This window comes from Monodon monoceros, unplaced genomic scaffold (genome assembly GCF_005190385.1).
Source record: "Monodon monoceros isolate NGI ecotype Baffin Bay Population unplaced genomic scaffold, NGI_Narwhal_1 Super_Scaffold_9, whole genome shotgun sequence".
NCBI classification, from domain to species: domain Eukaryota; kingdom Metazoa; phylum Chordata; class Mammalia; order Artiodactyla; family Monodontidae; genus Monodon; species Monodon monoceros.
In genome coordinates this window covers 22617180-22638651 of record NW_021703786.1, presented here as the reverse complement: position 1 = coordinate 22638651, position 21472 = coordinate 22617180, and the positions used below count along the sequence as shown (strand labels likewise).

Genomic DNA, 21472 nt, shown 5'->3' with positions numbered 1-21472 from the left:
CCCGAGGGAACCAGAGGGCAGCCAGGAGCCTTCCATCTGGGGGACTTGGCCATTTATGGAACAGCTGGGGCAGGGCTCCAGAAGCCCAGAATGTCTGCTTCCTCTTTGCTGCCCAGAGCCCTCCTGGGTTGGTGTCCAGGCCTGGCAGGGGCTGCCTGCCATGGCAGGACGGGGGCCAGCTGCCCCGGCTGAAGGGGAGACTGGTATGGGTGCTGGGGGGTGCTGGGGCCAGAGCTCTGGGTATTTTCCAGCCTCTTCTTGGAGGAGGATGAGGACCCCCGAGAAGTGACCCCTTGACTGTCAGGAGGTGAGAGAGCTTCCCCTGTCCCTGGCTTCATGGACATGGACATGGACACAGATGGGGAGGGCAGGACCTTTAATTGAATTCAGAGAGAGATGGGGAGGGGGTTCCATGTTAGGTGGCCTGGTCCCCAGGGGCCAGGGGGCCAAGGTGGTTCGTGGTCCAGAGGACTGGAGGAGGGGGGAGGAGGGGTGGGAGGGGGAGGAGGGCTGGGGTGAGCCGTGAGACCAGTGGCGGGTCCTCAGCCCATCCCCGGGCCTTCCCGGTCCCTGGGTCTCCCGGTGGCGCATTCCCCGGCAGGCCCGCCCAGCCCTCATCTCAGGAGTGTCTGAGCTCCACCTCGGAGCCAAACTGGGGCCCGCGGTGGGGGTGGTGGAGGCTGTGGTGGCGGATGCTGAAGAGCCGGTAGGCGAGGCCCAGGGTGGCCACCAGCAGGGCGACGCCCAGGAAGAGCAGCACCCACTGGCCCACGCGGGCCTGCTGCTCCTCCAGGTTCAGGCCCAGGAAGCTGACACGGCCGGAGCCCGGGAAGGAGCATTCCGAGCGAGCTGGGAAGGGAGGAAGGAGATCGGGCGCTGGGCCGGTCCCGGGCCGCGGGCTGGCTTCCCACCCGCCCCCGCCCGGAGGTCGGCCTCCCACCTGCCTGAACCTGGGGGGGCCTGGCCCTGCGCGAGCCCCGGGGCGGCCTGGGGCCGAGGGGGGTGGGTGGCGGTACCTGAGTTTGGCATCCAGTTGTACTGAGGCCAGCCCAGCTTCTCCCCGTGCCGCGTGTTCTCGGTCACGAGCCAGTCCAGCAGCGGCTTGAAGTAGGTCATCATGGCAGCGGCCGACATGTTGGGCTGGCCCGTGATGAGCCGCATGGCTTCGGGCCACGGCCGACTGAAGCCCAGCTTCATGGCGTCGCTGGGGGAGCCCCGGGAAGGGGACCGAGTCAGAGGGACAGGCCTCGAGGCTCCCTGCCCGTCTGCCCCAGCCTCGTACGGGTTCTCTCTGTACCCCACCTCCCCGCGCCAGCTTCCCTCGGCCTGAGAGGCCCGCGCAGGGCAGGTCGGGGGCGGGCTGGGGGAGGGGCTCCTCAGGCCCTGGGAAGTAGGTCAGAGGGTGGACAGCAGGCAGGGGGACACCAGAGGAGACTCACGCCAGGCGCCTCCCGGCCTCCTGGGACTGGTAGATGTCGCACTCGTGCAGGGGGCCCTTGTGGCCCGCCGCCTGACACAGCGCCTCGTGGAACTGGAACTGGATGACGAAGCTGACGAAATACCTGCCGGAGGACAGGCGAGGCCTGGGGCCAGGGCGGAGGGGCGGCGTCACCGCGCCCCGACCACCACTGCCTCCGCCCCGGCACCTCCCGCCCACTCCCACGCGGCTGCCTGCACTTCTCAGGAGGGCCTACTCTGAGCGCCTCTGGGCGTCCCTCGTGGGCGAGGAGGAGCAGGGGCAGAGCCCTTCACGGACGGACGTGGCAGGCTGCTCTGGACGCAGCAAGGTCTCCGTCCCTGGGCTACGTGCATTGAGAGGCCGGGTGTTGCCCAAGGGGTCACCTCTCTGACGAGGCAGGGAGGCCAGCCCGAAGGACCTCCTTTATCCCAAATTTGGCAGCAGGAATTCCCTGCAGAAGTCTGCCGGTCCAGGTGGGGGTCGCCTCTCCGAGCCTGGGGAGGTTGTGAATGTCCTGAACCAGCAGGGCAGGCCTCCCGCTTTGAAGGCTGGGCACAAGCCGTGTGTCACTGACTTTCCTGGCATTTTCTAAAGTGCTTCGCCAAGGCTGCTGGTCAGAATTTGGAGTGCATCCCCTCTGCGCACCCCCGCCTAGAGAATTATCTGTGCTAAGCTCGGAAGCTAACCATCACATGGGCCTGGCTTCTGTGTGAAAGTGAGTGCCGGCTTGGAAGCTCAGAAATCCTTCGGGAAGGCGGGCAGAGGCCCTCCCTGCGGGTCATCCTGGCACACTGGCCGGGTCAGCCCTGCGCTGTGCCCTTGAGTCTCCTTGGCTCGCTGCCCACCTATGCTCTCTGGAGCATCTGAGCAGGCTTTCTCTTTCTTCCTGGACTCGGGGACAGAATTCACCCACCCTATGCTTATTTATTAGGTCTTGACTATGTGCTGACGTTGTGCCAGGTGCTAGGGTGGAGGACTGGGCACAGTGGGCATAAGCCCTCCCTCACTGCCTTCCGGGGAGCACAGGAGGCAAGGGCTGGGGTGCCCTCTACGTCCTGCCTCACGGGTGGCCTGGGCTACTTGCAGCCCAGGGGGCCCCAGCCCTCTACCCTGAGGTGTCCCCAGATCCCTACCTCTGGGAAGGGCTCCAGATCCTCTAATCACCCTTCCTAGTCCCCAGCAGGTGCTCCCCTGCAGCACAGAGAGGGAAAGGGGCTGCACTGGGTGCATTCACGCTATGGCTGCATGACTCACAACGCGGCTATGTTTCTGTATTCCATTTAAGACGGTGACTTAGGGACTTCCCTGGTGGTGCAGTGGTTAAGAATCCGCCTGCCATTGCAGGGGACACGGGTTCGAGCCCTGGTCTGGGAAGATCCCACATGCCGCGGAGCAACTAAGCCCGTGCGCCACAGCTACTGAACCTGCGCTCTAGAGCCCGCGAGCCACAACTACTGAGCCCGTGTGCCACAACTACTGAGCCCGTGTGCCACAACCACTGAAGCCCGTGCGCCTAGAGGCCGTGATCTGCAGCAAGAGAAGCCACCGCAATGAGAAGCCTGTGTACCGCAACCAGAGAAAGCCCACGCGCAGCAACAAAAACCCAACCTAACCAAAAATAAATAAATAAATAAATTTTTTAAAAGAGGAAAAAAAAGTCAGTAACTTAATAATGGTGGGTTATGGCCACCAGTTCCCAAACATGCTATGTATTAGACAGTGTGATAAGAAGTGAGCTCTTGCAATGATCCTGTGAAATAGGATTCCACAGCTGAGGAAACTGACGCTTACAGAGACTGAGGAATTTACTCAAGGAAACAGAGTTGTGGAGACGAGATTTGAACCCAGTTCTGTCTGGGCCCCAGCCTATGACCCCATGCCCCTAATAATACAGACTCCCAATCTAGCTGGGTCTCTAATCCTAGTTCTAGTGGATAGAAGGTATTCCAGGTTAAGTTACAACTTAAGTTATATCAGAGGAAATACGTTCAGTATAGAGTAAAGGAATCACAATCTTGTAAAAATAAAAAAACAGTGCTCAGGTCATGATCTGGCCGTGGGTCATGGTTAATGTTAACTAACAAAGGTCTCATAAGCATTAGCCAGTTATAGTGAAGTTTTTGTTTTCAGCTGTCAAGAGGGTGCGGGCTCTTGTCACATCACAAGAGTGAAACAACGGTCACAGGTGAGTGGCCCAGACACAGTGGGCCATGCAGCCGGGTGCCCAGGTCGCCCTGACGGTAGCTGCCGGGGGGCAGCAGCAAGGGCAGCCCGAATGCTGAGCGGAGGCGCTGCCCCTCATGGCACCCTCCTCCCTTTCCTGTTACCTGATATATGGCACGCTTGAAGGAATGTGGAACTTGGCCCCTGGGTCAAAGTCGCCTTGAGACCTGGCCACTGGGGGACAGAGGCCCTGGTACTTCAGCCTGTTGAGGAGGAAGACACATTAGAGGGAGGGTTTGGGAAGAATCAAGCCGGGAGAGTTGGTGTTTTTGATTTGAAGTATGGCGCCTGCACTGGGCGCTCCAGACTCCTGTGTGCTGTGCCTCTGCGCATCACGGCACTTACACACACACACACCCCTAGACGCCACAGACGCAGGCGCACCATGTGCACACAGATACAGGTGCGTACACCCCGCCATGGAGGCCCCCCCAGCCCACAGCAGCATTCTAGAACCTGAGGCTCCACCACTCCTGGTTGTAGTTCTCCTTGGTGATGCTTCCGTCAAATACCCTCCAGCGCCACTGGTCCACCAGATAGCTGAAGGGAACAAAGGCGATCTTGTCGAGCGCCATCTTCATCAGAAAGTTGATGTCCTCCTCTGCCAAGGGAAGGGGGCCCTGGCATCAGATCCAGGCCTGCCTCCTAGCAGTGGGGGTGTGATGGGCGCGTGATGAGGGGAGCGGGCGGGGCGAGCTGTACCTCTCTGGGTCCTGCGACCTGCCTCTTGGGATGGTATGGGTTTCATCCTCCCACTCTCCCTGCTGGTTGCCCCTCTTGTTCCCCACTGTTCTGTCCCAGCTCTGCCTGTGGGCTATGAAGTCTCCTCTCTCCACCTCCCAGGCTTGCCCCTTTTTGGCCCCTCTGCCCACTAGGATCTCCCTGTTCCTCTCTCACCATAGCTGCCGTCCCCACTACTCAGTAGGTTGATCTTGTGCAGGTGCTTGGGGGTAGACACTGAGAGGGCCAGCACATCCCCAATGGCCTCGTGAAAACCAGGGTTGGCACCCTCCCGGAAGGTCACCGGCAAGTCCTTGTACTGCATGAAATACTGTATGTGGCCCATTTCGTGGTGGGCCACCACCAGGTCCTCCATGTTCACAGTGGTGCACTGCTTGATCCTGGGAACACGGGGGTGGGGAGACGGTGTGGAAGCGGGCAGTGAGGATCCCTGGGGCAAAGGGACCTGCTGTCCTTACTGAAGGCAGAGCATACCCCCAGGACTGCTTTATGCAAGGAACACAGCATTATGGGAAGGAAAGCCGAAAGGGGAAATAGGGGGAATCTGGGGGTTAGAAGCCCCGAACGTCTGGTCCTCCAGACTATTCCTCTGCCCCCAACTTCCCTGAACAACTAACTCCAGCCCACACAGCCGTGTGGCTTTCTAACTGTACGAAGTATGTGCTCTAGAGGCATGGGGACCCTCAGTCACGGTCAGTGTAGGGCTTGGGTCATGTGAGTCATGTGGTTCCTCCTTACGTGTTTTGTCTCTCCCAAGACTTAGGCTTCCTGAAGGAAACAACAGTGTCTGAGCTCTTCTGCATCCCTTGTGCCCAATGCCACCAAGCATATTCATCCCAGGATTTCTCAGGGCCAGGACTAGAGGGACATCTGCTGAGCAGTCCAAGCCAGAGGCTGCACCTCACTTTCCATCTTTTGTGAGCCAAAGAAATTCTCCCTTGGATCGAACCAGAGCTCTTCAGCTCAGTTGACCCCCTTTGTCTGTCATTCTAGGGAAAGAGCTGCCCAGCACCCTGGTAACAATGAGGTTGGGATCTGTCCACCTTCTGCAATGACTCCCCATACAAGGGAGATCCCCAAAGAGCCCTCACCCCCTTGATTCTGTCTGCGCCCAGCCCTACAGCTCTGGTCCTTGCGCCTTTGAAGGAAGGGCCCAAGGCCAGGTGAGCCAGTGAAACAGACTGCTTTGTTCCAGGATCTCTGTGCCCTCTCTTCTCATAAGAGACACTTCATCAGCTGTGGCAGCTCATCTCTGCCACTTCTCCCAAGAGGTGGAATCTTCTTTACCTCCTCTTGAAACTGGGTTGGCCTTGTGACTTGCTTTAGCCAATAAAATGTGGTAGAAGTGACCTGTCCCAATTTTGCACTTAGTCTTTAAGAGATTTGGCTACTTCTACTTTTGCTCTGGGGATGCCAGCCTCCAGGTAAAAAATCTGACCGCCTAAGGCTGCCATACTGTGAGGAAGTCCAAGCTTTCCTGGAGAGAGATGTCCCACCAAACCCCAGCTGCTCCAGCCATGCCAGCGCAGGCGCCCAGCACGTGAGTGAAGGAGCCCAACGTGAACGTCCCTGCCCCAGCACGTGCCACACAGAGAAAAACTGAGGAACCGAACAGACAGCCGGAAGCACAGCCCCAGATGGACAGCCCCACTGACCCATGCCAGCCCTCTTCAGCCCTGCGGAGCTCTCCACCACTGCAGAGCAGGACAAGCCATTTCCACGGTGCCTGAATTCTTGGCCCATAAAATCATGAGCATAAGCAAATGGTTGTTCTACACCACTAGGTCTTGGGCTGGTTTGTTATGCAGCAGTAGGTAACTGAAACACTGTCCTCCAACGAAGACAGCTTCTGAGCCCATCAGTGGTGAGAGTGGATCTGTGCAAAGCCCCCACGTCCCCATGTGCCTCCATGTCAGGGCGCAGGCACTCAGGGAGAGGGCCAGCTGTACACAGGGGCCGCCTGAGAGGGAGGGAAGGCTGGCAGCTCACGTGGGGCTCACCCCTAGGACTGGGACCTTGAACGCTGGGCTGACAGAGCTGGTCAGCACTCGAGGAGACCCTGCCACAAGCCAGTGGCCAAGCTGCGGCCAGGCCCAACTCTCTTAACCCTCCGTCCCCTGTTCTGGCCAAGGAGACAGCAGCGGAGCCTCTACTTGACTCGTCTCCTTGTCCTCTGGGCTCAGGACCAGGTCCCCCTGGCCTGTAGCCCGGACATACCTGAAGTCCTTGCCGTTGAAGAAGTCCCAGGCGGAGGCGTGGCACACCACCTCCCGCCCATCGGTCGGCTTCTCCAGCACAGACTTGTTCCAGAACTCGGGGGGCACGGGCAGCAGCCCCAGGGAGGTGAAGAAATTGTCTGCTTCCTTAAACATCCTTTGGGGTGTCCAGCCCTGCAAGCAGAGGGAGCTCTGCCGAAGCTGGGGATTGTGGGGATGGACTGTGTGCCGCAGTGGGAGGGCCCTGGGAGAGGGCCAAGCTGGGAGTCCTGAATCGGAGGGCCCTCTCCCACCTGGGCAGGGTCCCCCTCCCCTGTGCCCTGGAGGAGCAGGGGTGCAAGGAGGGGGCCGGTGCGGACCTGCTTTATCATGGCCTCTGTGGCATCCATCCTGGGGGCTGAAGGGAAGGGTACTACCAAGTCATAGATGTTGGACCAGCTCTGTGCCCACATGTTCCCTGGAGGCGGGTAGAGGAAGAGATGGCAGAGAGAGGAGAGACAGGTGTTAGATCTTAGGCTCAGCACCGTCATGCAGGGGGAGGGAACACTGATCGTAATCTGACCAGCCACTGCTCTGTCCTCTCCATGTCGCCTGAGGTCAGTTTGCGAGGTCAGCTGGCAAGAACCACCCTCCTTTTGGAGAGGCTGATGCCTCTGCATTTACCGCAAGACAAGAGTGGAGATAAGGAAGCTATTCAGAAAGAGTGGAAAGGTGCAGAAATACATTTGGAGAGGCTTTGACAGCCAAAGGGGACTAAGCTTGAGCTGACATCAAGTGGAGCCTACAGTGCAAACCAGTGAGAGTCAGAGCGAGTGAGAAGCGAGAATGGGAGGGGGGAGCGAGCCTGGGCCTGGCTGCTCTGCTCGTCTTGGGGGCTCAGCTCTAAGCCCCAGCTCCCAGGGCCAGCTGGGCACCTGTATTCCCTCCCGGGGTCTGTGTTTCTCCGCCATGGAGCTGATATTCTCTGGTCTCACAACAGAGGGACCAAAAATGGCTGGTCTCTTGGGCTGCAAAGACCCTCTAGGCTGAGCAGAGCTAGACCCAAAGCTGGATGCGGGTGGTCTCCCTCTGATTTGTAAATGGTCCATGGCCCCGCCTGGCCTCTCTGTTCACAGTAAGAAGCCCCCAGAAACATGTTCCTGATGGCCCGACAGAGACAGGAACCCAGTAGCCTCTACTTTGCCCCAGTCCCTACCATCCCTTATTGTCTTCCACTGCCTACTTCATGTGTTCAGGGCATCTGAGTTTACAACCCCTGGAGAACGAGGCTCCCAAAGTTGAGGAGGATCTACACTCTCACAGCTCCCTTTGCCTGAATGTCGTGTCTGCCTTTCTCTCCCCACGACTACTTTCTCCATCTGTCAGAACCTCTCATCTTTCAGGGCTCTGCTCACATGCCACCTCCTGGGGAGGCCTTCTCAGCTCCCACTCACGGCCCCCTCCTCTCCCTCATGCTGCCTGGAGCTGTGACGGGTGATGTGGTCTCCCCATGACAGGCCTATGAACTCCGCCCACTGCCCCATCCCTGATGACCTGTGTAACGTGGATCTGTAGCAAACGTGGCACCAAATGCAGGGAGGGGGCTCTTCTCCCCACCCCCAGCCCCGACCCCACTCCAGCCCTGGCAACATTCCCCAGCCTCAGGTGTCATCTGCAGACCCTCCCCAGTCTGCTCTCTGCCCTCTGGCCAGCCCTGGGCTGCCCCCTCCCTCATACTGTTGACTGCCTCACTTGCCCTCACCCAGCAGGTGGGCTGGGATGGGGCCCTCCAGGTTGATGAGCTCGGACCCGTAGAAGCGATACAGGGCCCGGCGCACGTAGGCGTGCAGGTTCAGGTAGAGCGGCTGCAGCTCCTGGAAGAGCTGCTCCAGCTCGTACTCCAGGAATGGCATCTCATACATAGATCTCCAGGAGTCCCCTCCGTCCTCGTAGCCTGCAGAGGAGACACAGCCAGGCTCTCTGAACACCTGACCATCCCCTGAGCGCCCTGCCTCCTCCCCCCTCACCTCTTGGGTTTCAGAGGACCTTTCTGAGGGCCTCGTGGGGGGCTGGGACCCGACAGCCAGTGACACTGGCAGAGAGGACTCACCATTGAGCCTGGCAGCCTTGTTGCTGAGCTCCACATATTGGGGGAAATATGGGAGGATGGATCTCCCCACCTTGTCTCGCCAGCCCTTCCATGCCCACAGCAGTTCTTCATAGTTCCGGGATGTGGCCATCAGGTTTGTCAGATCTGGGTGGGAGGGATTGGATGGCTTTAAGCCTCCAGCTCTTGGCTCACCTCCCACCTCCTTCAGAGGTGGAATAAGACTGGAAAGGGACTGCACAGGCAGCAAGTCGAGGGAAATTGGAGACAGGCTGGTGCCCTTTCCATGGGGCTTACAGGGCGCCAGGCCCAGGGCTCAGCGCTTCCCGTACACAATCTCAGGCAACTGCAGGGCTGCAACAGCCCTGTGAGGGATGCCCTTGACCCTCTTTCCACACAAGGGGTTTGGTGACACGGCTGCGTTCCCCAGCCAGCAAGTGGCTGAGCTGGGGCACAAACCAAGGGCCCAGACCCCAGAGCCGCTGCTCCCAACTCGTCCCCTGCCCACCACCTCCCTGGGAGAAATGGCTTGGAGGTCAAAAGACCCGAGTTCTTGTTCGGTTTCCTCCTGACCTTGAAATCACCTTGGGTGAGTCACGGGACCCCTTCTTCCCTGACTATGAAATGGGGATTATGCCGGCCCAGGGGCAGGAGGCCCCTGGGCAGGGACAGTGCCTCCTTCATCCCCACGTCCCCACAGGGCCCAGGGCATCTTTCCCACATTGTGACTGAAATGATTAATAAAAGAACAGCTGTGAAGGCAAAGTACAGAGATCCATTCAAGCATCATCAGGGAGCCAGAAATCTTGCGTTTGTGTCCTGTCAAAGCCGTGACTATATGAGTGGCCTCCTGGCTTATGGATTACACGGAGCTCACATCTACCTCACAGAGCTGGGATGAGGATGGTGTGAGCTCACGTGTCAGTTCTGAAGGTGGCTCCCCTTCCTGCCCGGCCTGGCCTGAGACAGAGGCCTGCGGGCATCCACACCTCGTGGACTTGTGCTCTATCCTGAAACATGCTATGTGCTATCTACTCTTCACAGAGAAAGTACATTCAAGTTAATTTTATTTGGGGAAAAAACATATCTTGAGAATTTTGTCCTCTGCTGATGTGAGTGTTCTGCTTTTGTGGGTGCTTCTTATTTTTACTACTGGCAGTGACCTGATGGCCCAGCCCTGGATTAAGGGGCTGACCGATGGGGGGTGAAGGCCATACTCCCTTTAATGCTCTTCTCCATAAATGCACACAAATGCACATCCCCTTCCCCCCACTTTGCGTGCCTATCCACATACACAACCCTCAGGCCAAACCCTGTCCCAGGAAAACTGTTTCTCTCTCCTGTTTATTTTCCATTTCCCCTTCTATTTGTCATTGTTCTAACGTGGGAGTTGGGCGGAGGGCCAGGAAGAGACTGTTTCTGGGTGGAGATTCCTCAGGAAAAATGTTTATGCCTCTGGCTCCTCGACCCTGGGAAGCATGGGTCAGAGAGGGGAGGGGGTGTATCTGTGCGCAGGTACTGGGGTGTCGGGGCTGAGCTCCTTCAAAGAGGAGAAGGTACGAAGGACCAGCCAGTCTCCTGCGAGAGAAAGAGGACAGGCCAGAGCTGGCCCACTCCTTCCAGTGACAAGTGGCGGCAGAGGGAGTGAAGTGGGAATGGCGTGGACGTGGCTTCTGCTGGCTGAGGCTTCAATTTCTGGGTGGAGGAGGGGGCCAGGGAAGGGCCAGGGAAGATGGGGAAGGTGGATCGGATCAAGGAAAGAGCGCAGAGGGGAGATGCCTAGAGTTACTCTCCCTACTGGGGAGTCCAAGCCCCTGAGAGATGAATTTGAGATACACCTGCTCTGAAGGGCGGAGTGCAGGGAGGAACAGAGGGGACCCAGCGGGAGCGGACGGGCGGAGCCAAGGGCAGGGCAGGGGACCAGGGCAGCGATGAAGGAGGTGTCGGTTCTAAGCAGGGGCAGAGGAGCACCACCGGTGGGAGACAGGGAAGTGAGTCTCCCGGGCGTGCGGACCCCATGAGTCAGAAGTGAACTCCGCCCTTTCACGGCCAGCACCCCTAACCTCCCCAGGCCTCCCTCTCACTCCCCACGTGTGCTCACCAGGCTCGAGCTGTAGACAAGTGCCATTGCTATGGCACACAGAGGCCACGCTGTAAGTGGTCTCCATGTCCAGCAGGATCTGGTTGTACTGCAGGGGGAAGAAGAGGGGCAGCGAGCTTGAGCCCTGGGCTCCCTGCTCCGCCCCCGGCACCATCGTGGACATGGGCTCTGCAGCTGAGGCGGGTGCTCCCAGAGCTCTGCCTTCTCAGTAAGTCTGTAGGTGTGTGTTGACGTGCCAGATGTCACGACATGGCAAATCGAGGAAGGGGAAGCAGCATGAAGGCCAGACACTGTCCCCCGAGCTAGGACCCTCCCCTGACCCTGGATCCTCCGCCCCATGCTCCCCGCGAGGCACACACCTGCTCCAGCTCCCTGACAGGCAGCGCCGCCCGCTCTAGATCCTGAATCTTCTTTATCATCCGTTTCATGGTGGCGTTCTGGAAGTTGGTCACATCAAACTTCCTGGCCCAGGTGCCGTACTTGACAGTGTGGTTTGCCATCTGTACGTTCTTCTCCAGCTGAAGGCACGGGGGAACCGTATCATGAGGCCCAGGAGCTCTAGAAAGGCCTCCTGGGAGGAGGCGCCTTGAGGGGAGCCAAAGGGACTGAGGGTGTCAGGGTGGGGCCGGTTTTACCAAGTGGCTGCCTTTGCCTATGAAGACCCTCTTCAACCCGGACTGTCTATAACATCCTGTGTGCAGTACCTGCCCCTCAACAGATGGCCATTTCGAGCAAGACATCTGATGGCAGCGGCAGAGAAGGAAACCCCACCCCGTGTCCTAAAGGCTGTTAGGATAGATGCAGCCTGGTATTTGCTCTGTGGCCTCTCTGAGCCTCAGGGTCCCAGCTGTAAAATGCGAATAAGGTCACTGGTTTTGCAAGGCTGTTGAGGAATAAATGAGGCAACAGATGTCAAGTGCCAAGGAAAAGTGGCCAGCACACAGTGGGTCTTCAAGAAATGTTAGCCCTCTGTGGCTCACCTTGGTTATAGTCAGCGCTCAGCCACACAGGCGGGGAGGGGGGTTGGAGGGGACGCATAGCCCTCTCAATGGTGGCAAACGGGAGCGTTCAATCTTTTTACAAACTGACTTTAGCATCACTTATTTCTCTACAAATTATTCCGTTACCAACAACGGATTGATTGTTAATGATAAGACAACTTGTTTAGGCACTGGGTGTGTGCCTGAAATTGGACGCTTTTCAATATGCCATTGGGATTCTTCACAAATTCTGACAGCCTGTTCCCACTGAGGTGACGGTCGGGGGCGGAAGGGCGGCCTGCAGTGCCTTGGGTTTCAGAGGGTGGCCCCCCCGGGGGAGGAGCAGATGTGTGCTGAGTCTGTGCGCGAGCTCTGGTGGGGGGAAGGGGGCGTGCAGGGGCCCCTACCAGTATCTTGCTGCCCTCCTTGGTGATGTTGGTATTATAATCCCAGCTGGCCTCGGCATACTCGTTCCACACCACCCGGGATCTCCGGTCATATTCCTCCACAAACCTGCTGGCCTCAGCCTCGTCGGACACCAGATCTGTGGGACAGAGCAGAGAGACACAGACAGGACTCCCCCTGCCCTTCCACTGCTGCCCCGGCCTCCCCGCCCCGGCCCCCAGCTGGTCCCACTTGGGCTCTGGGTTTTCGGGCTGCTGGTTGTTGAGTGGCGGGTAGTCGTCTGGCTGCTGGCTGTTCCCTGGCTGACTGACACCAGGCCGGTGGTCCCCTGGCCAGGGGCCAGCAGGGGGCGCCCACAGCAGAGCAGGAGGAGGAGGAGGAGGAGGCGGGACAGTTCCGGAGCAGCCCAACCTTGGCCCATGGCAGCAGGAGAGCAGAGTCCTGCAGCCCCTGCCCCCTGGCCTATAAGAGCGGAGCCTGCAGTGTGACTTCAGTGTGACCTCATAGAGCAGTGTGCCTGCCAGCCAACCCCCGGCCGGGGCCTCAGATCTGGGCATACCCTCCCCAGGATGCTGGGAAAGATGTGCCCACCCCACCCCAGGGCCCTGCCAACCAGCTCAGGGGGCTGCCTGGCCCTCCAGGCAGGGTGCCAGGGCCCGGCTGGGAGAAGCTGATGGGGAACCATGAACTGGGGGCCTGGTCCCGAGCCTGGAACTGAGAACCTGCGGTAGCGCCCCGCCCCAGGCTCCCTCGGGCTTTACCAATGCCCTCTGGGTAATTGTCGGGCATCGGTGGGCGCCACTGATATTCTGGCCAGCCCAGGACCTCGCCATTCTGCTGGTTCTGCTCTTGTAGCCACTGTGTGACCGGCTGGAAGTAGTTGAGCAGCGGCTGAGCGTCCAGGGAATCTGAGCCGACCATGTCCTTCAGCACCTCCTGCCAGGGCCGTGAGGAGCCTGCCTGCAGCAGTGCCCTGTCAGGCAGAGCGGGCACAGTGGGCACAGGGCTCTCGGGCCAGGGGCCACTACCGCTGCCCTGGCCCACCTGCCCCATCTCCGGCCACTTCTGCTCCCACTGGATGGCAAGAACGGCAGCATTAAGACCCAGGGCCTAGGAGCTCTGTGAAGGGGGGAACGTATGTTTTGCCCCACGCCAGCCAAGAGGCCCACTCAATAAACATTCGACGAGAGAAAGAAAGGGAGGGGGAGGGGAGAAAGGCCCCCTCCACTGGTCTGGTGGTGGTGCCCTCACCGGCATGCCCTTCACCGGTCGCTCCCCTCACTTCCCACTGCCCTCCCTGTGCCCCACACACCGGAGCTTGGCCCCTGCCTGGGTGGACTGGTAGACGTCACACTGGTGCAGGGGGCCCTGGTGGCCCGCCTCCTTGCACAGGGCTTGATGGAACTGGAACTGCAGGACAAAACTCACGAAGTACCTGCAGGCACAGGGTGGGCATGAGGGGGATGGTGGAGGCCCCTTGCCCAGGTCTCAGCCAGCTTCCGCCGGGCAGAGGCCAGACCAGGGGCTGCCTGGGGGAGAAGGGAGAACCGAGCTTGGCTCAGGAGAGAGGCCCCCTCAAATTCCAGGCCGTTGAGGGGTCCAGAAGGGTGTGGGAACAAGCCCTGGGAATGGGGGTCCCAGAGTAGGGGGAAGGGGACTAAAGGTGTGCTGGAAATGGGGGCAATAGTACCTGATGTATGGTGTCACATTTGGGACATGAAACTTGGCTCCAGCATCAAAGTGGGTTTCGTTTCGGACAACTGGAGGACAGATCCCCTGATACTTGGTTCTGGAAGAGGATGTGGTTAAATTGTCTTAGGACCCAAGGGTTGTACACAGGCTGATTTTACCTTTGCAGAAAAGTCTGCTAAGCAGACATTCCCACGGGCCATACCTTCCCCATCCTGGCGAACCAGGAGAGACTGCCTGACGGAGGAAGTTTTAGGCAGGAAAGAATGCCTTGCGGAAGAGGATGGAGGCATCATTAGAGAGGAGGGAGGCAGGAGGCAGGTTGCCCGGGAGCGGGGGGAGGGCCGTTTGGGATTAGGCCCTTCCCGGTCCTGTTTTGCTCACCGAAGATACCACCAGTCATAGTTGTAGAGGGAAGGGGGGGTACGCCCACTAAAGACCCCCCAACGCCACTGGTCCACCAAGTAGCCAAAGGGCAGGAAGGCAATTTTTTCCAGTGCCATCTTTAACAAGTAATTGATGTCGCTTTCTGTCGGGAGATGAAAAGAGAGAGGTCAGAGAGAGAGGGGAGTCCAGCTGGGACAGGGTGGGCCTGGGGAGAAGCCAGCAGGAGGTGAGGCTGGGCAGACGCAGAGAAGGGAGCGCCAGGCTTTGGGACCCTGGGGCCCCGCTTGGAAGAGGGAGCTTGGGCAGTGGAGTTGGGACTCAGGGTGGGCTGTGAGGGTCTGGGTGGATCCCCAAACCTGCCTGACATGGGGCAGTGAGGCAGAAACAAGAAGGGCAGAGGGGAGCGGGGACAAGTGCGGGCCTGCTGTGGGATCCAGCGGGGTCTGGGGGGGGCGGCTGCACTGGGCTCTCTCCACCCACCTCCATACCCTTGTCATTGGTGACATGGTCCAGCAGGCCAATTTTGTGCAGATGTGCAGGAGTGGAGACGGAGAGCGCCAGCACATCCCCGATGGCCTCGTGGAAGCCGGGGTTGGCGCCTTGGCGCAGGGAGACGTGTTGGTCCTTGTACTGCAGGTAGTACTGCACGTGGCCCATCTCGTGGTGCACCGTGGACAGCTGGTCCATAGTGACCTGCGTGCACTGCTTGATCCTGGGGCGGGGAGAGGGCGTGGGTGAGGGTGAAGGACGGGCGGGGCAGGGACCAGAGAACAGTGGGGCTGGCGCCTGAGGGAAAGGAGCCAGGCGGGCACTGCCCTGGGGCTCGAAGGAGCTGGCGGAAACAGGCAAACACTTTCCCCTGCCCCAGCCCACACTCTGGCCTTTTCCCTCCGTTCCAAGGTACAGAGCTGACTGCCTGTCAAAGCTGCCCAGGGAAGGGACCCCGCCCCCAGCCAGTGCTGGGGCTGGGTTAGAGGAGGGCCTGGGAACTGGCTTCTCTGTGCCCAGGCTGCCTGCCCTTTGGGAGCCCCAGAACCCTCCTCCCGAATAGAGACCTGAAGTCTTTCCTGTTGTAGAAATCCCAGGCGGAGGCGTGGCATACCACCTCACGCCCGTCGCTTGGTTTCTCCAGCATGGACTCTGCCCAGAACTCAGGAGGCATGGGCAAGAGCCCTAGGGAGGTGAAGAACTCCTCTGCCACCCGGAACATGTGTGTAGCGTTCCATCCCTGGTAGGGGTGTTCGCACGGGTCAGGGGCCAGCCGCTGGAGCCCGCCATGGCTGCCCCAGGGGCACGTCTGTGGTCCCCCACCCAGCTCAGCTCCCTGCTCATGAAAAGCACCTCTGCTCTGTGGCCTCCCTTCCCAGATGTCCGGCCCCTGCTGGCTAGAGTGGATGGACCGATGCTCACAACCCCCACTCCCGAGGGGCCCCGGAAGGAGGGATTGGCAGCTCAGCGAGGACGAGGACACAGACCCCAGCTCATGGCTTGGACACACACTCCAGGCTGCTGCTCTGTAGAAAGGGAGGGACTGAGGTCCCTTCCCGTCCCTCTCCTCATGTCTGGTTCACTCCTGTGGCCCCCACCTGGCCTGACTCCGAGCTTACCTTCTGCACCATAGTACTGGTAACGTCAAGATTGGGCTTGTCAGAGAAAGGCACCACCATGTCGTAGATTTTGTCCCAGCTCTGGGCCCACATGTCCCCTAGACAGAGGAGGGGAGCCAGACAGCTTGGCTCCCAGTCCAGCCAGTGCCTGCTTCCCCATGTGTGTCACTGAACGGCACCCTGGGCGCCTGGTGTCTGGACCCAGGGCGCTGCAGGGCCACCGCCCTCTCAGCTGGCTCACACATCAGTCCCACCCACACCCCCGAGTGCTCCACATTCCCTGGGGCTGGCAGAGGCCAAGTGTGAGCCCAGGTGATGCTGCTGGGTCCTTTCTGACGGTGCCAGGGTCCCTGCCTCCCAACCCTGACGCAGGGCCACAGGGCTGGCTTCCTGGGGCGTCAACTAGGCTTATTTCTCCTCCTCCACTGGACCTGGAGCTAAAGCCTCCAGTGTGACTCCTGGCTCTGCCTTTTAATAGTTTTCTGCCCTCTGCCAAGTCCCTCGCACACCCTAAGCCTCAGTGTCCCCGTGTGAAAAGTAGGAACAGTAGTGACCATGAGAAGGGTCACCTGCTTTATGAGCCCATGTGCAGGGGATCGAGCAGTGCAGGGGATCGAGCAGTGCGGGGCTCTGAAATGTGACACGCGATGAGGAGGACCCTGGACATGTGTGGTGGCAAGGCCAGGTCCTTACCCAGCAGGTGAGCAGGGATGGGTCCCCTGAGGTTGATGAATCTGTCCCCATATCGGCGGTGCAGTGCGCGGCGGACGTAGGCGTGGAGGTTCAGGTACAGGGGCTCTAACTGATGGTACAGGTGCTCCAGATCCTCCGTGAAGGTGGGGGAGTCGTACCAGGAGCGCCAGTAGGCCCCCGTGTCTGAGAAGCCTAGCCGGGGGGTGGCATTGGGGTGCAGCTCAGGCCCCAGGCTCTGGCACCTCCGCCTCCCAGCTACCACCTGGCCGTTCTCCCGGCTCAGGGCCAGTGCATCTGCCTGCTAGCTGGAAGGGAGAGCTTGGGGGTTGCTGCTCTACAATCTTCTAACTACAGGTTGCTCCAACTCCAGCTAAACAGATCCTAGAGAGCAGGAGAGGCAAAGTTGAGCCCTAGGGCTGGGAGGAGTGCCAGGAGAGCAGCATGAGGGCGATGGGGCTAATGCCCATTCCACCATCCACTATCTGTGTGACCTTGGACCAGTGTATGGAGTCATGGTAATAGCCGCTCTGCTTGCCTCAGGGGGCGAGGCTCAGTGGAGACAGAAGATGAGAGGGAAACGCCCACAAAAGGGACAGGGTGGCCATGCTCACCATCCTGCTTGTAGGCCGCGTTGCTGAGGGCAGTGAACTTCTGGTACAGGGGTTTCAGCGGGATGCCCACAGCGTTGTGCCAGCCCTCCCAGGCATAGAGCAGCAGGGCGTAGCTTCGCGACGCAGCCAGGATGTTGGTGAGCTCTGAGACACAGGTGAGCAGGGTCAGTTCGGAGACTTCTGCGTTGAAGTCAGCAGTAGCCTTCACCAGAGCTCCCACACCGGTCCTCACCATCTCCACCTACTTCCTCAGCATCATGATACCCTCAAAGCCAAGGGCAACCTACAAGCTGGACAGGATGGCACTGGGAGCTATACAAAGTAAGGAGCCAGGCAGGGTCCTGGTTCCCAGGAAATGATTATTCTAAGGTGGCTGACACCAAGAGGACACCCACAACTTGAAACCTAGGCAGACCCTTCATGGCTCCTTGGATGGAGTGGCTGACCTCAAGGTTGCCTGGTACGTGGTGGGGTGGGGGAGCTGTGGGGGGAGAGGAGGAAGTTTGCAAGGGAAGCCATGAGGGGTCTAAGGCCCGTGGAGGGCTCTTGCGGGGAATGAGAGGACCCATGAAAGGGAAAACCAGGCAGCCAGGAGGAAAGCCGGTTGTGATGGGAGAGGAAAAAGCACACATGCAGGTGGGGGTGGAGCGGGGGCTGGAGGCTGGAGATTCCAGAAATCAGTTTGCCCGGAGGAGCAGGGGTCTGGGGGCATCTGACAGTCCAGTCCCAATTGGAGGTTAATGCCTTTGGGTTTACCCACTCTCTCTGTAAAAACACGTCACCCTCCTGAGTGCAGCAGGCCAATGGGGAAGGGTAGGAAGCCCCCGAAGACAGAGAGAGTAGACACAGGGCAGTACCTGGGTCCAGGGACCAGCAGGTGGCAGTCTTGTTGGGGAAGCAGACCTTGGCCGTGGAGTAAATCCTGGACATGTTGCTTAGCAGAGAGTTGTACTGGGGAGTTAGAGTTGAGAAAATGTTAGCGATGAACAGCCCTTGGAGGTAATCTGGCGCCCTCTACTCTTTCCGCTGGGAGGAAAAGGGGAGATGCCTGGAGAGGGGGACGTGGCTCGGGCAAGGCCACGCTGTGGCACCCAGAGCACAGCTGAGCATGAATGCACGGATTCCCCTTCCAGTGGAGGCAGCCTGGGAAACTAGTGTCCTGAGAATTAGGGATAAGGGTTCAATTCTGAGCCCAGCCACCACCTTGAGCGAGGGCAAATCTCTCTCATTCTCTGACCTTGATGCCTTCTCAGCCCTTCGCAATCTTTCTGAGGAAGCCCATAAACCAAACCACCTATGGAGAAAGTTTGAAAACCCCTGTTTCATCCTTTTCTCCTTACTTGAATTTTGCTTTCTGCTCCATAATACTTGCTTTGATAGAAATGAGCTTCTCTCACTCCAGCTCCAAGGAAAATCAGTATTTCAGGAATCCGTTCTGTGTTTGCGGGGCTTCCCCTACAGTCGGGGCCGGTAGAGATCCCAGGGTCCCTCCCTGCCAGGCCCCACCCCTCCGGGGCAATGGGGGCGCCCAGGCCGCTTCTGCCTCCACCGCTCCACTGGGCCCACCTGCTGCCGCTCCTCCAGGGGCAGGCTGGCAGGGCCCAGGGTGCGCACAGCATTGAGGATACGTCGCAGCGTGGGGTCGGTGAAGTTCTGCCAGATTGGGTCGAACAGAGCCTTGGCCTTCCGGCCCCAGACCTCTGAAAACTCCTGGCTGAGCAGGGCTGCCTCCTCCTGTGGGTACCAGGAGGGCACGAGAGGGTAAATAGGGGAAGCCGTGGCGCGGGGGAGGGGAGGAAGGCCAAGGGCTTCAGGAGACTCGGGCTTGTGGGAGCACGGCTCCCTCCTCCTGGGCCCTCGGGGTGAAGAGCTGGGGGAGTCTGCCTCAGGGAGGCGGTGGAGCAGAAAATGGGGCCAGGAGAGGCGGGGGAAGAGAGAGTGAACAGTGATGAGCGGTGACAGGCACAGTGAGAGAGGGGTACGTTGCAGTCGGAGAGGATGAGAACCCAGAGCAGAGCGGGCACCCTCAGCGAAGACTGCCGCGGGCCCAGCCCGTCGTCATCCCCAGGCGCTGCCACCTGGGGGGACTCGGGGTCAGAGGGACCAGCCTCATCCATTCGGTTCCTTACTGGGCATGTGCCCAGCACCGTGCTAGGAAACCGACCGCCTGTCTTGCTGGGACGGCGTTGGGGTCGGGGGTTAGCGGGGAGGCCGGCTGGCCCAGCCCCGTCCCCACCGCTCAGGGGCCGGGGGCGCACGCGGGGCGGTGACTCCCCGCCCCCCAGCGCCCGGCCGCCCGCCTGTGATTGGGCGCCCGGGCCCCGCCCCCGCCCCGGGCCCGCGCGCCCACCTGGCGCCGCGCGTTTTCCTCGTTGATGTCGGTGTCGTGCGCCCAGCTGGCGGCCGTGCTGTGGAACAGCACCTGCTCGGCGCTCGAATTGAAGCTCTCTGCGAAGACCTGCGCACCGGCCTCGTCGGCGGAAAAGTTCCCCGGCTGCAACGCGGGGTCGAGCGCCAGGACCACAGGCGGCGGTGGTGGCAGCAGCAGCAGCAGCAACGACAGCAGCGGCGGCCGCGGCCACCGGCGGCCCGACGCGGCCCCCATGGCGCGGTGCGCGGTGCAGCCCCTTCTCCCGCGCCGCGCTCGCCCCGCGGGTTATAAAACCCGACCGCCGCCGCCGCCTTCCGACACACCCTCACCTCCCCGCCCCGCCGCGCTTCCTCCTCGGCTCCAAAGTACCCCGGCCGCTACGCGGGCCTAACGGAGCGGGGCGGGGACCGAGGCTTCCTGGCCCGCCCCAGGCAAGGGCGCCGGCCCGAGGAGGGGCCGAGGCGGCCCCCTGCGAGATGCAGCCCGGGGGTGGCGGATGGGCCTTAGGTCAGGTTCTCACAAGGGAGGCTAGAAAGAAGCCCCCTAACGCACACACACACCTCTGAAGCTGAGGGACCCAGCAGTTTGCTGGAACACCCCAGCCTGCCAGCGTGCCCTCCCCTTCCATCTCACAGCCTCGGCGCAGGGACCCGGGCCCCAGCGGTCTCTGACGCTCAATCTCCCGGCCTCGCCGCCCCAGGGCTCTCTGGACTCGGGAGTGACAAAGTGGGGGAGCTGTCCGCAGTGCCGCTAGTGCTGCCGGATAGGGTTAAGGATGGTCGCCCGGTCCAGCTTCTTATTCACGAGGCCCTGGGGGGAGAGGGTGTGGCCTGCGCGGGTAGGGGAGAGTTTAGCTTCCGCAGGCGCCTGGGGCGGTGCTCAGAGCCCCCGGCTCACCTGCGGACTGGGGAAGGGGGGCTGTCATAAGGGGGGGAGAAAAATGGAGGAGCTGTTCTGGGAGGAAGGGGCGGGTAATAAAGCCACAGGAGCACTGGCACACCTGCTTTCTTCACACGAGCTGTCATTCGCTCAGGCAGAAACAGTCACAGACTTGCCGACTTTGAGAGCTAGCTACAAAGATGAGCGCAGAGATGACAGCAACCTCTCCTTCAACAGGGGAAGACATGAAGACTCAGGTTGAATGGCTTGCTCCAAGTCACTCCAGGTCTCCACACTCCCCAACAGTCTTCCCCTGTCTCACCACGCGTTCCTCCAAGTGACAAGCACGGGGGAGGAAGGAGAGTGGCATCCTCTTGAGGCGGCTGGGGAGGCTGAGGGCTCGCCCCTAACTCCTCAGCATCATGGTGTCTGTCCCCAGAGGCGGGAGGACCTACCCCCAGCAGACGCCGACAAAGGTGTGGGCAGGGCGACGGAGGAAGCACAGGCTGGGCAGAGGGAGCAGGGAAGGAGTCAGTGACAGCTGCTCAGGAGACCCAACCCATCCGCAGCTTGGGCACCTTGGGAATCACCTGGGCTCCTGGGTATCTGCGTGCGGGATGGCGCCTGGGGCTCTGAGGGACCCGTGGGCTCGCTGTGCCCTCTGGAGTGTGTGCAGGAGGCTTGTGGCCCGAGGCCGTGCTGAGCTGCCAGCTGACATGGTGCCAGGGTGGTGTGTGAAAGGGGGGGGTGAGGGAGGAAGGCAGGGAGAAGAGGAGGGTGGCTGCCCCAGCCCTAGGAGGGGGAGCAGGGCATCGTTAGTGCTGTTGTTCAACAGTGTGGGGGGAAGGCGGGAGGGGAGGAAGAGGAGTCCTGGGCCCCTGGCTTTCCTTCACTCCAGCGGACACTTCAGGGCTGGCGAAGTGGACACCTGTGATCAGAGCAGCCCCATCGAGGGCAGGGGCCCGGCTGAGGGCGACGCAGTGAGCCTGGCCCCTCTTCCTCAGAACTCGCCAGCTCTCGAGTG

At 60.3% G+C, this 21472-nt stretch overlaps 1 protein-coding gene across 7 annotated transcripts; it reads right to left on the bottom strand.

The window, feature by feature from the left end:
- Positions 1–368: 368 nt before the first annotated feature.
- Positions 369–20651, bottom strand: ACE (angiotensin I converting enzyme). 7 transcript variants are annotated; one of them, XM_029213040.1, is made up of 26 exons: positions 20570–20651; positions 19549–20487; positions 18765–18932; positions 18056–18149; positions 17199–17342; positions 16588–16779; positions 15895–15992; positions 15343–15515; positions 14776–14999; positions 14285–14429; positions 13902–14000; positions 13524–13646; positions 12973–13184; positions 12214–12350; positions 11186–11344; positions 10827–10914; positions 8729–8872; positions 8381–8572; positions 6999–7096; positions 6641–6813; positions 4580–4803; positions 4139–4283; positions 3787–3885; positions 1440–1562; positions 1017–1204; positions 369–849 (listed from the first exon to the last, which is right to left on the bottom strand). In XM_029213040.1, exons 2-26 carry the CDS (start codon positions 19801–19803, stop codon positions 620–622), a joined length of 3927 nt encoding a protein of 1308 aa, XP_029068873.1. In that variant the 5' UTR covers positions 19804–20487; positions 20570–20651; the 3' UTR covers positions 369–619. The 7 variants fall into 7 exon arrangements, 6 of the variants coding, with proteins under 6 accessions (XP_029068873.1, XP_029068874.1, XP_029068878.1 ...); XM_029213041.1 differs by having other exon boundaries at positions 19549–20399; positions 20570–20610; XR_003792067.1 differs by lacking the exon at positions 369–849 and adding an exon at positions 2593–2650 and having other exon boundaries at positions 1135–1204.
- Between the last annotated feature and the right edge of the window lie 821 nt (positions 20652–21472).